Source organism: Salvelinus fontinalis, chromosome 12, assembly GCF_029448725.1.
Source record: "Salvelinus fontinalis isolate EN_2023a chromosome 12, ASM2944872v1, whole genome shotgun sequence".
In the NCBI taxonomy this organism is placed as follows: Eukaryota; Metazoa; Chordata; class Actinopteri; order Salmoniformes; family Salmonidae; genus Salvelinus; species Salvelinus fontinalis.
In genome coordinates, this window is record NC_074676.1 from 40,291,837 (window position 1) to 40,308,324 (window position 16,488).

Here is a 16,488-nt window from a genome sequence, read left to right on the forward strand (position 1 = left end):
AGTTTTAAACGGCAGCAGTAAAATAACAATAGCGAGGATATATACATTGTGTTACGGTACAGAGTCAATGTGGAGGCTATATATAAGGGGTACCGATACAGAGTCGACATACACATGTTGTTATAGATATTACAAGTGAAGCAACTACCTCCCTTATGAATGGTTGCAATGGTTGTTTCTTCAGTATAATTGTGCTGATGTTGTGATGTAACACAAATGTAAAGGAATTGTTGTTTGTGTTTGTAGTCTTTCATGAACCCACGATTCACCGCAGGCCCACGAGGCCCTCCTATCAGGATGGGCAACCAGGTAAACAAACTACAGTACCCAATATTCTCCACCAACATCACCATACAATACTGTCATCAGTCTACCTAGCACTACTACTGTCGTTTAACAAAGAGATTTACCTCCGTATGAGTTCTCCCTCCCTCTTTCCCCTGTCTGTCTTGTAGCCTCCTGGCCCTGGCCCCCATCTCATGCTCCAAACCATGGATCACACACGACCACAAGGCCATCCTAACTTGGGACCAATGCAGAGGATGAGTGGGCCTCGAGGCATGGGCCCTATGGGGCCCGGACCCCAGGTAGGCCACTACTATTCTGCTCCCATTATATCTAGTAATGTTACACACCCGTCTATATGCAGCTGTTACAACAGACTGGTAATGTTACACACCCGTCTGTAGGCAGCCCTTACATCAGACTGGTAATGTTACACACCCGTCTGTAGGCAGCTGTTACATCAGACTGGTCCTCATACACACCCGTCTGTAGGCAGCTGTTACATCAGACTGGTAATGTTACACACCCGTCTATAGGCAGCCCTTACATCAGACTGGTAATGTTACACACCCGTCTATAGGCAGCTGTTACATCAGACTGGTAATGTTACACACCCGTCTGTAGGCAGCTGTTACATCAGACTGGTAATGTTACACACCCGTCTATAGGCAGCTGTTACATCAGACTAGTAATGTTACACACCCGTCTATAGGCAGCCCTTACATCAGACTGGTAATGTTACACACCCGTCTATAGGCAGCTGTTACATCAGACTGGTAATGTTACACACCCGTCTATAGGCAGCCCTTACATCAGACTGGTAATGTTACACACCCGTCTATAGGCAGCTGTTACATCAGACTGGTAATGTTACACACCCGTCTATAGGCAGCTGTTACATCAGACTGGTAATGTTACACACCCGTCTATAGGCAGCTGTTACATCAGACTGGTAATGTTACACACCCGTCTATAGGCAGCTGTTACATCAGACTGGTAATGTTACACACCCGTCTATAGGCAGCTGTTACATCAGACTGGTAATGTTACACACCCGTCTATAGGCAGCTGTTACATCAGACTGGTAATGTTACACACCCGTCTATAGGCAGCTGTTACATCAGACTGGTAATGTTACACACCCGTCTATAGGCAGCCCTTACATCAGACTGGTAATGTTACACACCCGTCTATAGGCAGCTGTTACATCAGACTAGTAATGTTACACACCCGTCTATAGGCAGCTGTTACATCAGACTGGTAATGTTACACACCCGTCTATAGGCAGCCCTTACATCAGACTGGTAATGTTACACACCCGTCTATAGGCAGCTGTTACATCAGACTGGTAATGTTACACACCCGTCTATAGGCAGCCCTTACATCAGACTAGTAATGTTACACACCCGTCTATAGGCAGCCCTTACATCAGACTGGTAATGTTACACACCCGTCTATAGGCAGCCGTTACATCAGACTGGTAATGTTACACACCCGTCTATAGGCAGCTGTTACATCAGACTGGTAATGTTACACACCCGTCTATAGGCAGCTGTTACATCAGACTGGTAATGTTACACACCCGTCTGTAGGCAGCTGTTACATCAGACTGGTCCTCATACACACCCGTCTGTAGGCAGCTGTTACATCAGACTGGTCCTCATACACACCCGTCTATAGGCAGCCCTTACATCAGACTGGTAATGTTACACACCCGTCTATAGGCAGCCCTTACATCAGACTGGTAATGTTACACACCCGTCTATAGGCAGCTGTTACATCAGACTGGTAATGTTACACACCCGTCTATAGGCAGCTGTTACATCAGACTGGTAATGTTACACACCCGTCTATAGGCAGCCCTTACATCAGACTGGTAATGTTACACACCCGTCTATAGGCAGCTGTTACATCAGACTGGTAATGTTACACACCCGTCTATAGGCAGCTGTTACATCAGACTGGTAATGTTACACACCCGTCTATAGGCAGCTGTTACATCAGACTGGTAATGTTACACACCCGTCTATAGGCAGCCCTTACATCAGACTGGTAATGTTACACACCCGTCTATAGGCAGCCCTTACATCAGACTGGTAATGTTACACACCCGTCTATAGGCAGCCCTTACATCAGACTGGTAATGTTACACACCCGTCTATAGGCAGCTGTTACATCAGACTGGTAATGTTACACACCCGTCTATAGGCAGCCCTTACATCAGACTGGTAATGTTACACACCCGTCTATAGGCAGCTGTTGCATCAGACTGGTAATGTTACACACCCGTCTATAGGCAGCTGTTACATCAGACTGGTAATGTTACACACCCGTCTATAGGCAGCTGTTACATCAGACTGGTAATGTTACACACCCGTCTATAGGCAGCTGTTACATCAGACTGGTAATGTTACACACCCGTCTATAGGCAGCTGTTACATCAGACTGGTAATGTTACACACCCGTCTATAGGCAGCTGTTACATCAGACTGGTAATGTTACACACCCGTCTATAGGCAGCTGTTACATCAGACTGGTCATCATACACACCCGTCTATAGGCAGCTGTTACATCAGACTGGTAATGTTACACACCCGTCTATAGGCAGCCCTTACATCAGACTGGTAATGTTACACACCCGTCTATAGGCAGCTGTTACATCAGACTGGTAATGTTACACACCCGTCTATAGGCAGCTGTTACATCAGACTGGTAATGTTACACACCCGTCTATAGGCAGCTGTTACATCAGACTGGTAATGTTACACACCCGTCTATAGGCAGCTGTTACATCAGACTGGTAATGTTACACACCCGTCTATAGGCAGCTGTTACATCAGACTGGTAATGTTACACACCCGTCTATAGGCAGCTGTTACATCAGACTGGTAATGTTACACACCCGTCTGTAGGCAGCTGTTACATCAGACTGGTAATGTTACACACCCGTCTGTAGGCAGCTGTTACATCAGACTGGTCATCATACACACCCGTCTATAGGCAGCTGTTACATCAGACTGGTAATGTTACACACCCGTCTATAGGCAGCTGTTACATCAGACTAGTAATGTTACACACCCGTCTGTAGGCAGCTGTTACATCAGACTGGTCATCATACACACCCGTCTATAGGCAGCTGTTACATCAGACTGGTAATGTTACACACCCGTCTATAGGCCGCTGTTACATCAGACTGGTAATGTTACACACCCGTCTATAGGCAGCTGTTACATCAGACTGGTAATGTTACACACCCGTCTATAGGCAGCTGTTACATCAGACTGGTAATGTTACACACCCGTCTATAGGCAGCTGTTACATCAGACTGGTAATGTTACACACCCGTCTATAGGCAGCTGTTACATCAGACTGGTAATGTTACACACCCGTCTATAGGCAGCCCTTACATCAGACTGGTAATGTTACACACCCGTCTATAGGCAGCTGTTACATCAGACTAGTAATGTTACACACCCGTCTATAGGCAGCTGTTACATCAGACTGGTAATGTTACACACCCGTCTATAGGCAGCCCTTACATCAGACTGGTAATGTTACACACCCGTCTATAGGCAGCTGTTACATCAGACTGGTAATGTTACACACCCGTCTATAGGCAGCCCTTACATCAGACTAGTAATGTTACACACCCGTCTATAGGCAGCCCTTACATCAGACTGGTAATGTTACACACCCGTCTATAGGCAGCCGTTACATCAGACTGGTAATGTTACACACCCGTCTATAGGCAGCTGTTACATCAGACTGGTAATGTTACACACCCGTCTATAGGCAGCTGTTACATCAGACTGGTAATGTTACACACCCGTCTGTAGGCAGCTGTTACATCAGACTGGTCCTCATACACACCCGTCTGTAGGCAGCTGTTACATCAGACTGGTAATGTTACACACCCGTCTATAGGCAGCCCTTACATCAGACTGGTAATGTTACACACCCGTCTATAGGCAGCCCTTACATCAGACTGGTAATGTTACACACCCGTCTATAGGCAGCTGTTACATCAGACTGGTAATGTTACACACCCGTCTATAGGCAGCTGTTACATCAGACTGGTAATGTTACACACCCGTCTATAGGCAGCCCTTACATCAGACTGGTAATGTTACACACCCGTCTATAGGCAGCTGTTACATCAGACTGGTAATGTTACACACCCGTCTATAGGCAGCTGTTACATCAGACTGGTAATGTTACACACCCGTCTATAGGCAGCTGTTACATCAGACTGGTAATGTTACACACCCGTCTATAGGCAGCCCTTACATCAGACTGGTAATGTTACACACCCGTCTATAGGCAGCCCTTACATCAGACTGGTAATGTTACACACCCGTCTATAGGCAGCCCTTACATCAGACTGGTAATGTTACACACCCGTCTATAGGCAGCTGTTACATCAGACTGGTAATGTTACACACCCGTCTATAGGCATCCCTTACATCAGACTGGTAATGTTACACACCCGTCTATAGGCATCCCTTACATCAGACTGGTAATGTTACACACCCGTCTATAGGCAGCTGTTGCATCAGACTGGTAATGTTACACACCCGTCTATAGGCAGCTGTTACATCAGACTGGTAATGTTACACACCCGTCTATAGGCAGCTGTTACATCAGACTGGTAATGTTACACACCCGTCTATAGGCAGCTGTTACATCAGACTGGTAATGTTACACACCCGTCTATAGGCAGCTGTTACATCAGACTGGTAATGTTACACACCCGTCTATAGGCAGCTGTTACATCAGACTGGTAATGTTACACACCCGTCTATAGGCAGCTGTTACATCAGACTGGTCATCATACACACCCGTCTATAGGCAGCTGTTACATCAGACTGGTAATGTTACACACCCGTCTATAGGCAGCCCTTACATCAGACTGGTAATGTTACACACCCGTCTATAGGCAGCTGTTACATCAGACTGGTAATGTTACACACCCGTCTATAGGCAGCTGTTACATCAGACTGGTAATGTTACACACCCGTCTATAGGCAGCTGTTACATCAGACTGGTAATGTTACACACCCGTCTATAGGCAGCTGTTACATCAGACTGGTAATGTTACACACCCGTCTATAGGCAGCTGTTACATCAGACTGGTAATGTTACACACCCGTCTATAGGCAGCTGTTACATCAGACTGGTAATGTTACACACCCGTCTATAGGCAGCTGTTACATCAGACTGGTAATGTTACACACCCGTCTATAGGCAGCTGTTACATCAGACTAGTAATGTTACACACCCGTCTGTAGGCAGCTGTTACATCAGACTGGTCATCATACACACCCGTCTATAGGCAGCTGTTACATCAGACTGGTAATGTTACACACCCGTCTATAGGCCGCTGTTACATCAGACTGGTAATGTTACACACCCGTCTATAGGCAGCTGTTACATCAGACTGGTAATGTTACACACCCGTCTATAGGCAGCTGTTACATCAGACTGGTAATGTTACACACCCGTCTATAGGCAGCTGTTACATCAGACTGGTCATCATACACACCCGTCTATAGGCAGCTGTTACATCAGACTGGTAATGTTACACACCCGTCTATAGGCAGCTGTTACATCAGACTGGTAATGTTACACACCCGTCTATAGGCAGCTGTTACATCAGACTGGTAATGTTACACACCCGTCTATAGGCAGCTGTTACATCAGACTGGTAATGTTACACCCCCGTCTATAGGCAGCCCTTACATCATACTGGTAATGTTACACACCCGTCTATAGGCAGCTGTTACATCAGACTGGTAATGTTACACACCCGTCTATAGGCAGCCGTTACATCAGACTGGTAATGTTACACACCCGTCTATAGGCAGCCATTACATCAGACTGGTAATGTTACACACCCGTCTATAGGCAGCCCTTACATCAGACTGGTAATGTTACACACCCGTCTATAGGCAGCTGTTACATCAGACTGGTAATGTTACACACCCGTCTGTAGGCAGCCCTTACATCAGACTGGTAATGTTACACACCCGTCTATAGGCAGCTGTTACATCAGACTGGTAATGTTACACACCCGTCTATAGGCAGCCATTACATCAGACTGGTAATGTTACACACCCGTCTGTAGGCAGCCATTATCTCTAAGCCGTTTATAAAATGCCTGTAGTCTTTCACAGACTAGCCCCCTGATTATTGAAACTGCCTGTCACCATCACCCATCCAGTCTGTCTCGGTTCTTGGCCTTGGTTCGGTCTGGTTCTGGTAGTCTGATTCTTAGTTGTCGTTGCAGAACTTTGGCGGTGGGATGCGGCCTCCACACAACGCCATGGGCCCTGGGATGCCAGGAGTGAACATGATGTGAGCCTTGTCTCTATTACTCTCCTTTCACATGATGCATCTCCAGTGTGTGTTGTTTTCTAACTGGGGTTTCTCTCATCACAATGCAGGGGCCCAGGTGCTGGACGACCATGGCCCAATCCGAACAACGGCAACTCAGTGAGTCCAATTTCCCCTCTAGACACGGAGTATACAATACATTATCAACACCTTCCTAATATTGAGTTGCATCCCCCTTTTGCCCTGGGAACATGCTCAATTTGTCGCTGCATGGACTCTACAAGGTGTCGAACGCGTTCCACGTGGATACTGGCTCGTGTTAAAAATCCTTATTTGACCTGTCTCCTCCCCTTCATCTACAGTCGTGGCCAAAAGTTTTGAGAATGTTTTGTGAGTGTTAATTTTCACAAGGTCTGCTGCCTCAGTTTGTATGATGGCAATTTGCATATACTCCAGAATGTTATGAAGAGTGATCAGATGAATTGCATTTAATTGCAAAGTCCCTATTTGCCATGCAAATGAACTGAATCCCCCAAAAACATTTCCACTACATTTTAGCCCTGCCACAATAGGACCAGCTGACATCATGTCAGTGATTCTCTCGTTAACACAGGTGTGAGTGTTGACGAAGACAAGGCTGGAGATCACTCTATCATGCTGATTGAGTTCGAATACCTGACTGGAAGCTTCAAAAGGAGGGTGGTGTTCTTCCTCTCAACCATGGTTACCTGCAAGGAAACACGTGCCGTCATCATTGCTTTGCACAAAAAGGGCTTCACAGGCAAGGATATTGCTGCCAGTAGGATTGCACCTAAATCAACCATTTATCGAATCATCAAGAACTTCAAGGAGAGCGGTTTAATTGTTGTGAAGAAGGCTTCAGGGCGCCCAAGAAAGTCTGGCAAGTGCCAGGACCATATCCTAAAGTTGATTCAGCTGCGGGATCGGGGCACCACCAGTACAGAGCTTGCTCAGGAATGGCAGCAGGCAGGTGTGAGTGCATCTGCACGCATAGTGAGGCGAAGACCTTTGGAGGATGACCTGGTGTCAATAAGGGCAGCAAAGAAGCCACTTCTTTTCAGGAAAAACATCAGAGACAGACTGATATTCTGCAAAAGGTACAGGGATTGGACATGCAGAGGCCTGGGGTAAAGTCATTTTCTCTGATGAATCCCTTTCCGATTGTTTGGGGCATCTGGAAAAAAGCTTGTCCGGAGAAGACAAGGTGAGCGCTACCTTTAGTCCTGTGTCATGCCAACAGTAAAGCATCCTGAGACCATTCATGTGTGGGGTTACTTCCCAGCCAAGGGAGTGGGTTCACTCACAATTTTGCCTAAGAACACAGCCATGAACAAAGAATGGTACCAACACATCCTCCGAGAGCAACTTCTCCCAACCATCTAGAGCAGAGACTAGACTACAGTTTGGTGAGGAACAATGCCTTTTCCAGCATGATGGAACACCTTGCCATAAGGCAAAAGTGATAACTAGGTGGCTCGGGGAATAAAACATCGATATTTTGGGTCCATGGCCAGGAAACTCCTCAGACCTTAATCCCATTGAGAACTTGTGGTCAATCATCAAGAGGCGGGTGGACAAACAAAAACCCACAAATTCTGACAAACTCCAAGCATTGATTATGCAAGAATGGGCTGCCATCCCAGAAGTTAATTGACAGCAAGGCAGGGTGGATTGCAGAGGTCTTGAAAAAGAAGGGTCAACACTGCAAATATTGACTCTTTGCATCAACTTCATGTAATTGTCAATAAAAGCCTTTGACACTTATGAAATGCCTGTAATTTTTCTTCAGTATTCCATAGTAACATCTGACAAAAATATGTAAAGACACTGAGGCAGCAAACTTTGTGGAAATTAATATTTGTGTCATTCTAAACTTTTGGCCACGACTGTACACTGATTTGAAGTGGATTTAACAAGTGACAGCAATAAGAGATCATAGCATATGCACTGCTCAAAAAAATAAAGGGAACACTTAAACAACACAATGTAACTCCAAGTCAATCACACTTCTGTGAAATCAAACTGTCCACTTAGGAAGCAACACTGATTGACAATAAATTTCACATGCTGTTGTGCAAATGGAATAGACAACAGGTGGAAATTATAGGCAATTAGCAAGACACCCCCAATAAAGGAGTGGTTCTGCAGGTGGTGACCACAGACCATTTCTCAGTTCCTATGCTTCCTGGCTGATGTTTTGGTCACTTTTGAATGCTGGCGGTGCTTTCACTCTAGTGGTAGCATGAGACGGAGTCTACAACCCACACAAGTGGCTCGGGTAGTGCAGCTCATCCAGGATGGCACATCAATGCGAACTGTGGCAAGAAGGTTTGCTGTGTCTGTCAGCGTACTGTCCAGAGCATGGAGGCGCTACCAGGAGACAGGCCAGTACATCAGGAGACGTGGAGGAGGCCGTAGGAGGGCAACAACCCAGCAGCAGGACCGCTACCTCCGCCTTAGTGCAAGAAGGAGCAGGAGGAGCACTGCCAGAGCCCTGCAAAATGACCTCCAGCAGGCCACAAATGTGCATGTGTTTGCTCAAACAGTCAGAAACAGACTCCATGAGGGTGGTATGAGGGCCCGACGTCCACAGGTGGGGGTTGTGCTTACAGCCAAAACACCGTGCAGGACGTTTGGCATTTGCCAGAGAACACCAAGATTGGCAAATTCGCCACTGGCGCCCTGTGCTCTTCACAGATGAAAGCAGGTTCACACTGAGCACATGTGACAGACGTGACAGAGTCTGGAGACGCCGTGGAGAACGTTCTGCTGCCTGCAACATCCTCCAGCATGACCGGTTTGGCGGTGGGTCAGTCATGGTGTGGGGTGGCATTTCTTTGGGGGGCCGCACAGCCGTCCATGGGCTCGCCAGAGGTAGCCTGACTGCCATTGGGTACCGAGATGAGATCCTCAGACCCCTTGTGAGACCATATGCTGGTGCGGTTGGCCCTGGGTACCTCCTAATGCAAGACAATGCTAGACCTCATGTGGCTGGAGTGTGTCTGCAGTTCCTGCAAGAGGAAGGCATTGATGCTATGGACTGGCCCGCCCGTTCCCCAGACCTGAATCCAATTGAGCACATCTGGGAAATCATGTCTCGCTCCATCCACCAACGCCACGTTGCACCACAGACTGTCCAGGAGTTGGCGGATGCTTTAGTCCAGGTCTGGGAGGAGATCCCTCAGGAGACCATCCGCCACCTCATCAGGAGCATGCCCAGGCGTTGTAGGGAGGTCATACAGGCACGTGGAGGCCACACACACTACTGAGCCTCATTTTGACTTGTTTTAAGGACATTACATCAGTTGGATCAGCCTGTAGTGTGGTTTTCCACTTTAATTTTGAGTGTGACTCCAAATCCAGACCTCCATGGGTTGATAAATTTGATTTCCATTGATCATTTTTGTGTGATTTTGTTGTCAGCACATTCAACTATGTAAAGAAAAAAGTATTTAATAAGAATAGTTAATTCATTCAGATCTAGGTTGTGTTATTTTAGTGTTCCCTGTATTTCTTGGAGCAGTGTATTATACACACCATGACGTTGTCTGTTCAAATTGCAGCAGTCTGTGTCTGTCCTCTCAGTAAGAGCTCTGGAGATCTAATGCATTACCAAGTTCCCCAGTCCTGGATGTAATTGTTGTATTATATATCCCAGGCTACATCCTAAATGGCATCCTATTCGCTTTTATAGCACCTTACACAACCCATAAGGCCTCTGTTAAAAGAAGTGCACAATATAGGGGATAGGATGCGGGACACCCCCAGCTTCCATGTAAGCTAGATACTGATGAGGCTGCGATGCTAGATACTGATGAGGCTGCGATGCTAGATACTGATGAGGCTGCGATGCTAGATACTGATGAGGCTGTAAGCTAGATACTGATGAGGCTGTAAGCTAGATACTGATGAGGCTGTAAGCTAGATACTGATGAGGCTGTAAGCTAGATACTGATGAGGCTGTAAGCTAGATACTGATGAGGCTGTAAGCTAGATACTGATGAGGCTGTAAGCTAGATACTGATGAGGCTGTAAGCTAGATACTGATGAGGCTGTAAGCTAGATACTGATGAGGCTGTAAGCTAGATACTGATGAGGCTGTAAGCTAGATACTGATGAGGCTGTAAGCTAGATACTGATGAGGCTGTAAGCTAGATACTGATGAGGCTGTAAGCTAGATACTGATGAGGCTGTAAGCTAGATACTGATGAGGCTGTAAGCTAGATACTGATGAGGCTGTAAGCTAGATACTGATGAGGCTGTAAGCTAGATACTGATGAGGCTGTAGGCTAGATACTGATGAGGCTGTAGGCTAGATACTGATGAGGCTGTAGGCTAGATACTGATGAGGCTGTAGGCTAGATACTGATGAGGCTGTAAGCTAGATACTAATGAGGCTGTAAGCTAGATACTAATGAGGCTGCGATGCTAGATACTGATGAGGCTGCGATGCTAGATACTGATGAGGCTGCGATGCTAGATACTGATGAGGCTGTAAGCTAGATACTGACGAGGCTGTAAGCTAGATACTGACGAGGCTGTAAGCTAGATACTGACGAGGCTGTAGGCTAGATACTGACGAGGCTGTAGGCTAGATACTGACGAGGCTGTAGGCTAGATACTGACGAGGCTGTAGGCTAGATACTGACGAGGCTGTAGGCTAGATACTGACGAGGCTGTAGGCTAGATACTGACGAGGCTGTAGGCTAGATACTGACGAGGCTGTAGGCTAGATACTGACGAGGCTGTAGGCTAGATACTGACGAGGCTGTAGGCTAGATACTGACGAGGCTGTAGGCTAGATACTGACGAGGCTGTAGGCTAGATACTGACGAGGCTGTAGGCTAGATACTGACGAGGCTGTAGGCTAGATACTGACGAGGCTGTAGGCTAGATACTGACGAGGCTGTAGGCTAGATACTGACGAGGCTGTAGGCTAGATACTGACGAGGCTGTAGGCTAGATACTGACGAGGCTGTAGGCTAGATACTGACGAGGCTGTAGGCTAGATACTGACGAGGCTGCGATGCTAAAATGATGAAGGATGCCATTTTTGAGAGGTGAACACCGATTAGATTCCCTGTTCCTGTAATGGTTCTGTTGTGGTTGTTTCAGATGCCTTACTCATCACCTTCTCCTGGAGCGTATGGGGTAAGTACACTCTCTGACGATCTCTCACACACACACTTCAGTCAGATACCAGTATATTATTGTTTTCGTGTTTGTAGAATTTGACCTGGTACAGATACATTGCTGGAGTTGTGATTCACTGTTTAATTATTAATGGGTTGTGTTCTTCTGACACTCTAAAGGGGGGTTCTGGTGGAGGGGGACCCACTGGAACACCCGTTATGCCCAGCCCTGCAGGTAGGTATCCCATAGTCCACCTTGGGGAATAGGAGTTCATGTAAAAATGTTTTGACAAATAATCGTCATCTTCAATGAGTGTGTTTGCCATCTTGACTCTTCTCATTGCCCGAAGTACACTTGTTTATTGATTATCATAATAATAATCGAGATTGATTGCTTATCAACCACTTTTCAGACTCTAACAACTCTGGGGACAACCTCTACACTATGATCAACACTGGACCTGGCAACCGATCAAATGTGAGTCTCCTTCTCATACCAGCCCTCTCCTCAAATCTGTTGTAGTAGTCACTTTGTTTCATGTTTCTTCATCGCCAGATAATGTTTCTTATAATCGTATCTTAAAAGTTAACTAGTCCTCCATAATGAAACTGTTCTTCATCCCAAAAGGCACCCTATTCCCTATATAGTGCACTATGGGCCCTGGACAAAATAACTGTTATATAGGGTGCCTTTTGGGACCCTATATAACTCTGTTGGGACATACCCTGTTTCTACCTGGCTTACTGTGTTGGGACATACCCTGTTTCTACCTGGCCTACTGTGTTGGGACATACCCTGTTTCTACCTGGCCTACTGTGTTGGGACATACCCTGTTTCTACCTGGCCTACTGTGTTGGGACATACCCTGTTTCTACCTGGCCTACTGTGTTGGGACATACCCTGTTTCTACCTGGCCTACTGTGTTGGGACATACCCTGTTTCTACCTGGCCTAGTCTGTTGTTATAGTGGTGCCTGACCTGTTGACATGTGTAGTAAGGCAGTGCTTGTCTCCCGCTACAGTTCCCTATGGGCCCTGGCTCTGACGGACCCCTGGGGGCCATGGCAGGCATGGAACCACACCACATGAATGGATCGCTAGGTAAAGCACTGTGCTCTACTCTGCCAGTGGTTACCATACAACATAGAGTCCTCAAGTGCCAATTGGAGTTGTGTTCAGTTTAGAACAGTATTGACTAACCAGTGCATGACTAGTTGGGAGTAGTTGCTCACTCAGACAATCTGAACGTAGGCTCCCTCAATGGTGGTGTCTCAAATGACACCCTAATCCCCATATAGTGCACTACTTTTGACCAGGGCCCATAGGGTTCTGGTGAAAAGTAGTGCACTATATAGGGAATGGGGTTCCATTTGGGACTCGAGTACAGTGCCGTAGACCAACCAGTAATGTGACACAAGGAGACATATTCTCAGCAATAGTGCCAGCCTTTAGCATAAATATATCTTTAGCATAAATATGGCCAAAGATGCAGTGAATGGTCCGTCAAGGGGACATGTTGCATTATTAGTTCAGTAAAGAATCGTAACGTTTTAATTTCAGTGTTCATGAACTATAAACATTAATTTTTTTAGGCTCTGGTGATATGGACGGACTCAACAAGGTAAATACTATAACATGGCTATACATATAGATTACTAGCAAAACATGACAAATTGTGCAATACGTTTTCTATTGAACTTCTGGGCCCAGGCTAAACAAGATCTATTGTCTCCTATAGCCTGGGCCCAGACCTTTTTCTGCTCTTGCCAACTCCAGCGCTGTCAATGTCAAGAGGGACAATGACGACACTTAGACTACTTGTTGTTTCCTATTTACTTAGTCTCTTTCCTGCCTCCTCGCAGAACTCTCCAAACCATCTAAGTGGCATTAGTAACCCTCCTGGAACCCCGAGGGACGGTGACGAGTTGGGTGGGAACTTCCTGCACTCCTTTCAGAGTGAGAATGTAAGTCCCCTTCTCACCATGCAATATAAATACATTTTAATGTTTTTTAGTGTAGGAGAGGATCAAATTATAAGTGTTGAAGAAAACGTTTTTAAAATAATTGTTTCCTGTTGAACAAGATCAGGTAGTCACTCCATGTTTCAGTCAGTTTTCTTCCAATTGGTGCCTAGTGAACACAACCCAGCTGAGGTCACTGTGTTGCCAGTAACTATAAGTAGTGCCTATATGGCAGTATTGACTCCACAGTAAAGCTACAGTCATGGCACTTTGACACTCAAGGGAAGCCACGGTGATAGCATCATTGACTCTACAGTAAAGCTACACTCAAGGGAAGCCACGGTGACAGCATCATTGACTCTACAGTAAAGCTACACTCAAGGGAAGCCACGGTGACAGCATCATTGACTCTACAGTAAAGCTACACTCAAGGGAAGCCACGGTGACAGCATCATTGACTCCACAGTAAAGCTACACTCAAGGGAAGCCACGGTGACAGCATGATTGACTCTACAGTGGCAGTGTAGTGTGGGGGCACTGGGCTCAAACCAAATACGTTTTTTTGGGGCTAGAGTGAGGAAGTGCATTTCCTGTCTACGGTTGCAGTATGTGTTCTATTGTTTGTTGTTGTGTGTGTGTCATGCCATTAGCGTAAGCTCTCCTGATTTTAACTCTTTGTCGTCTGTGCCCCTCAGCAGTACTCCCCTACCATGACGATGAGTGTGTGAACTCCCCCTCAATTTGCCATCACTCAGAGGATCCGAGCTCATAACAGGACATGGCCAAAACGCATCAGCACAGAACCATGGACAGGCGCCATTTTGGTTCCACGCAATTCCAGAATGCTGATATGCGAATTTTCAAAATGGCGACTTCTTGCGCCTCTTCGTTCCAAATGAAGGACAGTTCTTCATTCATCAACACCCCAAGTGTGACGAAACCAGCTACTGAAACTACTGCATACATGACCATTTTTTTAAATGATTTGCAGAAATGATTATCCCCCCCCCCCCCCCCCCCTTGCCCAGCAAAGAAAATGGTCAAAGTTGACCTCTAATGATTTTACTATTGCTTTGTGGTGCAAGATGTTTTGTCCGGGTTTCAACTTATAGCCACCTAAAACACTGATGTGCATTAAGCATTGTGAACTAGGAAAAACTCTCAATTAAATGTTTTGTTTTCATATTTCAGGTCCTGCATTCAGGCACCCAGTGTGTCACAAAACGAGTGTGAAAACAGGCGTCTGAATCTGCCTTTAACTCTGTGACAACTCCTTTAAATGACTTTGTCCCAATGTACTATTTCTCCATATTTTAATGGGAAGTGATGTGATCGAACTGGGCCTTTTTAACAGTTTAAGTGCTCAGTGGGTTTTTAAAAAGTGAAATTGGATCCCAGTCAATGTGTCGACAAAATCTCATCGATAGGGAATGTTTTGTGGGTTATGTTTTTGTCGATGAGGAGAGCAATCTTATTCTGCACTGGTTTTATTCAGCTTTTTATTTAAACAGTCTCAGGGCTGTTCTTGTTCTCTGTCAATGGGGAAAGCAAACTTGGGCTAAACCGTGGGTTTGGAAACAACAGAGGTGCCTGAACGCTGAGATCTGTGTACAACATACTACCTAGCGCTGCTCCTGTCCACATGTGATGTGTGTTTAACCTCTTCCCTGCCTGTGCTTAACACTCTGTCCTTTTTCTCAACATCGTTGTAGCCGTGGTTTCCTACTGTTCCATCTCGATGATGTGACGATGAAAGAGTTAAACCCATTGTAACCTGAGATGCATATTGGTAGTTGATAGATTTTTCCCTCCGGGTATTTTTTGTTTGTTATTTTTTTGTCATCTTATTGCTGTTTTTTTTAATATTTTGATACCAATTTGACTATGTATATTGACCCAGTTATTTTGAAATTAGTCCAACGCTTTCTGAACCATAAACTTAGCGTCAGTCTTGTAAATGTGATAAAAGGTTTATTTCATTTTCTGTGAATATTAATTAAGCGTTATACACCTCTGTCCCAGGTTGCCTTTATTTACTGGTATTTTCTTTATTTCAAATTGAGGAAAGAATGCTTGTTAATATAATTTTACAATGACTTAACTTCTTGTCCGTTTTTAATTTGTTCCTGTTTTTCCACTCTACAAAGCAAGCAGGGTCATTTGTATACTACCTAAGCAGGGTCATTCTCTAGTTTTGAGGATCATCAGCCACCCAGACAATCTCTCACACTCCACACACATAGATCTCGCACTCGCTGAACTTGCAAATACTCTCATCTACTAGCACCCCTGACTGTCACAAAGTGGGGAAGTGTTCAAAAGAAGAATCAATAACAACAAATATATTAACTAACCATTTTGTATTTTTTAATTCAAGTACACATCAAATATGACAAGGAAGGGAAGAGGAGTCTTGCATACAAACTTGACAGACAGGAAGTGACTGGTGCTGATGACCTCTGGTCCAGGGCCTGCATCCCAAATGAGACCCTTATCCTTATTTAGTGCACTACTTTCGACAAGGACCCATATAGTTTGAGCACCCCTGATGTAAGGAATAGGGTGCCATCTGGAAAGCAGATCCTGTATGCCTTAGCTTTTTGTCTGACCACTTTCATCCATTGGATTAGGGCCTTTCATCTACTTTACAGCACACAAGCAGCTTGGTGGTACAGAACATCTCTCTACTCCGGTAACTGTGGGGAAACAGGTGTATGTATCGAGATCCAAGACTAGCCAGTACCAGCGCTCCTCCA

General features: G+C 45.7%; 1 protein-coding gene across 3 annotated transcripts in view; it reads left to right on the top strand.

Moving 5' to 3' along the window:
• Nucleotides 1-15,833, top strand: part of LOC129867407 (single-stranded DNA-binding protein 3-like) — a 32,304-nt gene extending 16,471 nt beyond the window's left edge. For 2 of the 3 annotated variants that reach the window (XM_055940783.1, XM_055940785.1), the window contains 11 exons: nucleotides 247-309; nucleotides 456-587; nucleotides 6,572-6,639; nucleotides 6,729-6,777; nucleotides 11,755-11,790; nucleotides 11,952-12,006; nucleotides 12,185-12,249; nucleotides 12,794-12,872; nucleotides 13,364-13,392; nucleotides 13,634-13,735; nucleotides 14,431-15,833. In XM_055940783.1, the coding sequence (XP_055796758.1) occupies nucleotides 247-309; nucleotides 456-587; nucleotides 6,572-6,639; nucleotides 6,729-6,777; nucleotides 11,755-11,790; nucleotides 11,952-12,006; nucleotides 12,185-12,249; nucleotides 12,794-12,872; nucleotides 13,364-13,392; nucleotides 13,634-13,735; nucleotides 14,431-14,460 (708 nt within the window). In that variant the 3' untranslated portion in view covers nucleotides 14,461-15,833. Of the gene's footprint in view, nucleotides 1-246; nucleotides 310-455; nucleotides 588-6,571; nucleotides 6,640-6,728; nucleotides 6,778-11,754; nucleotides 11,791-11,951; nucleotides 12,007-12,184; nucleotides 12,250-12,793; nucleotides 12,873-13,363; nucleotides 13,393-13,633; nucleotides 13,736-14,427 lie in introns of all 3 variants that reach the window. The other variant, XM_055940784.1, reaches the window with a different exon arrangement.
• The last annotated feature ends 655 nt before the right edge of the window (nucleotides 15,834-16,488 follow it).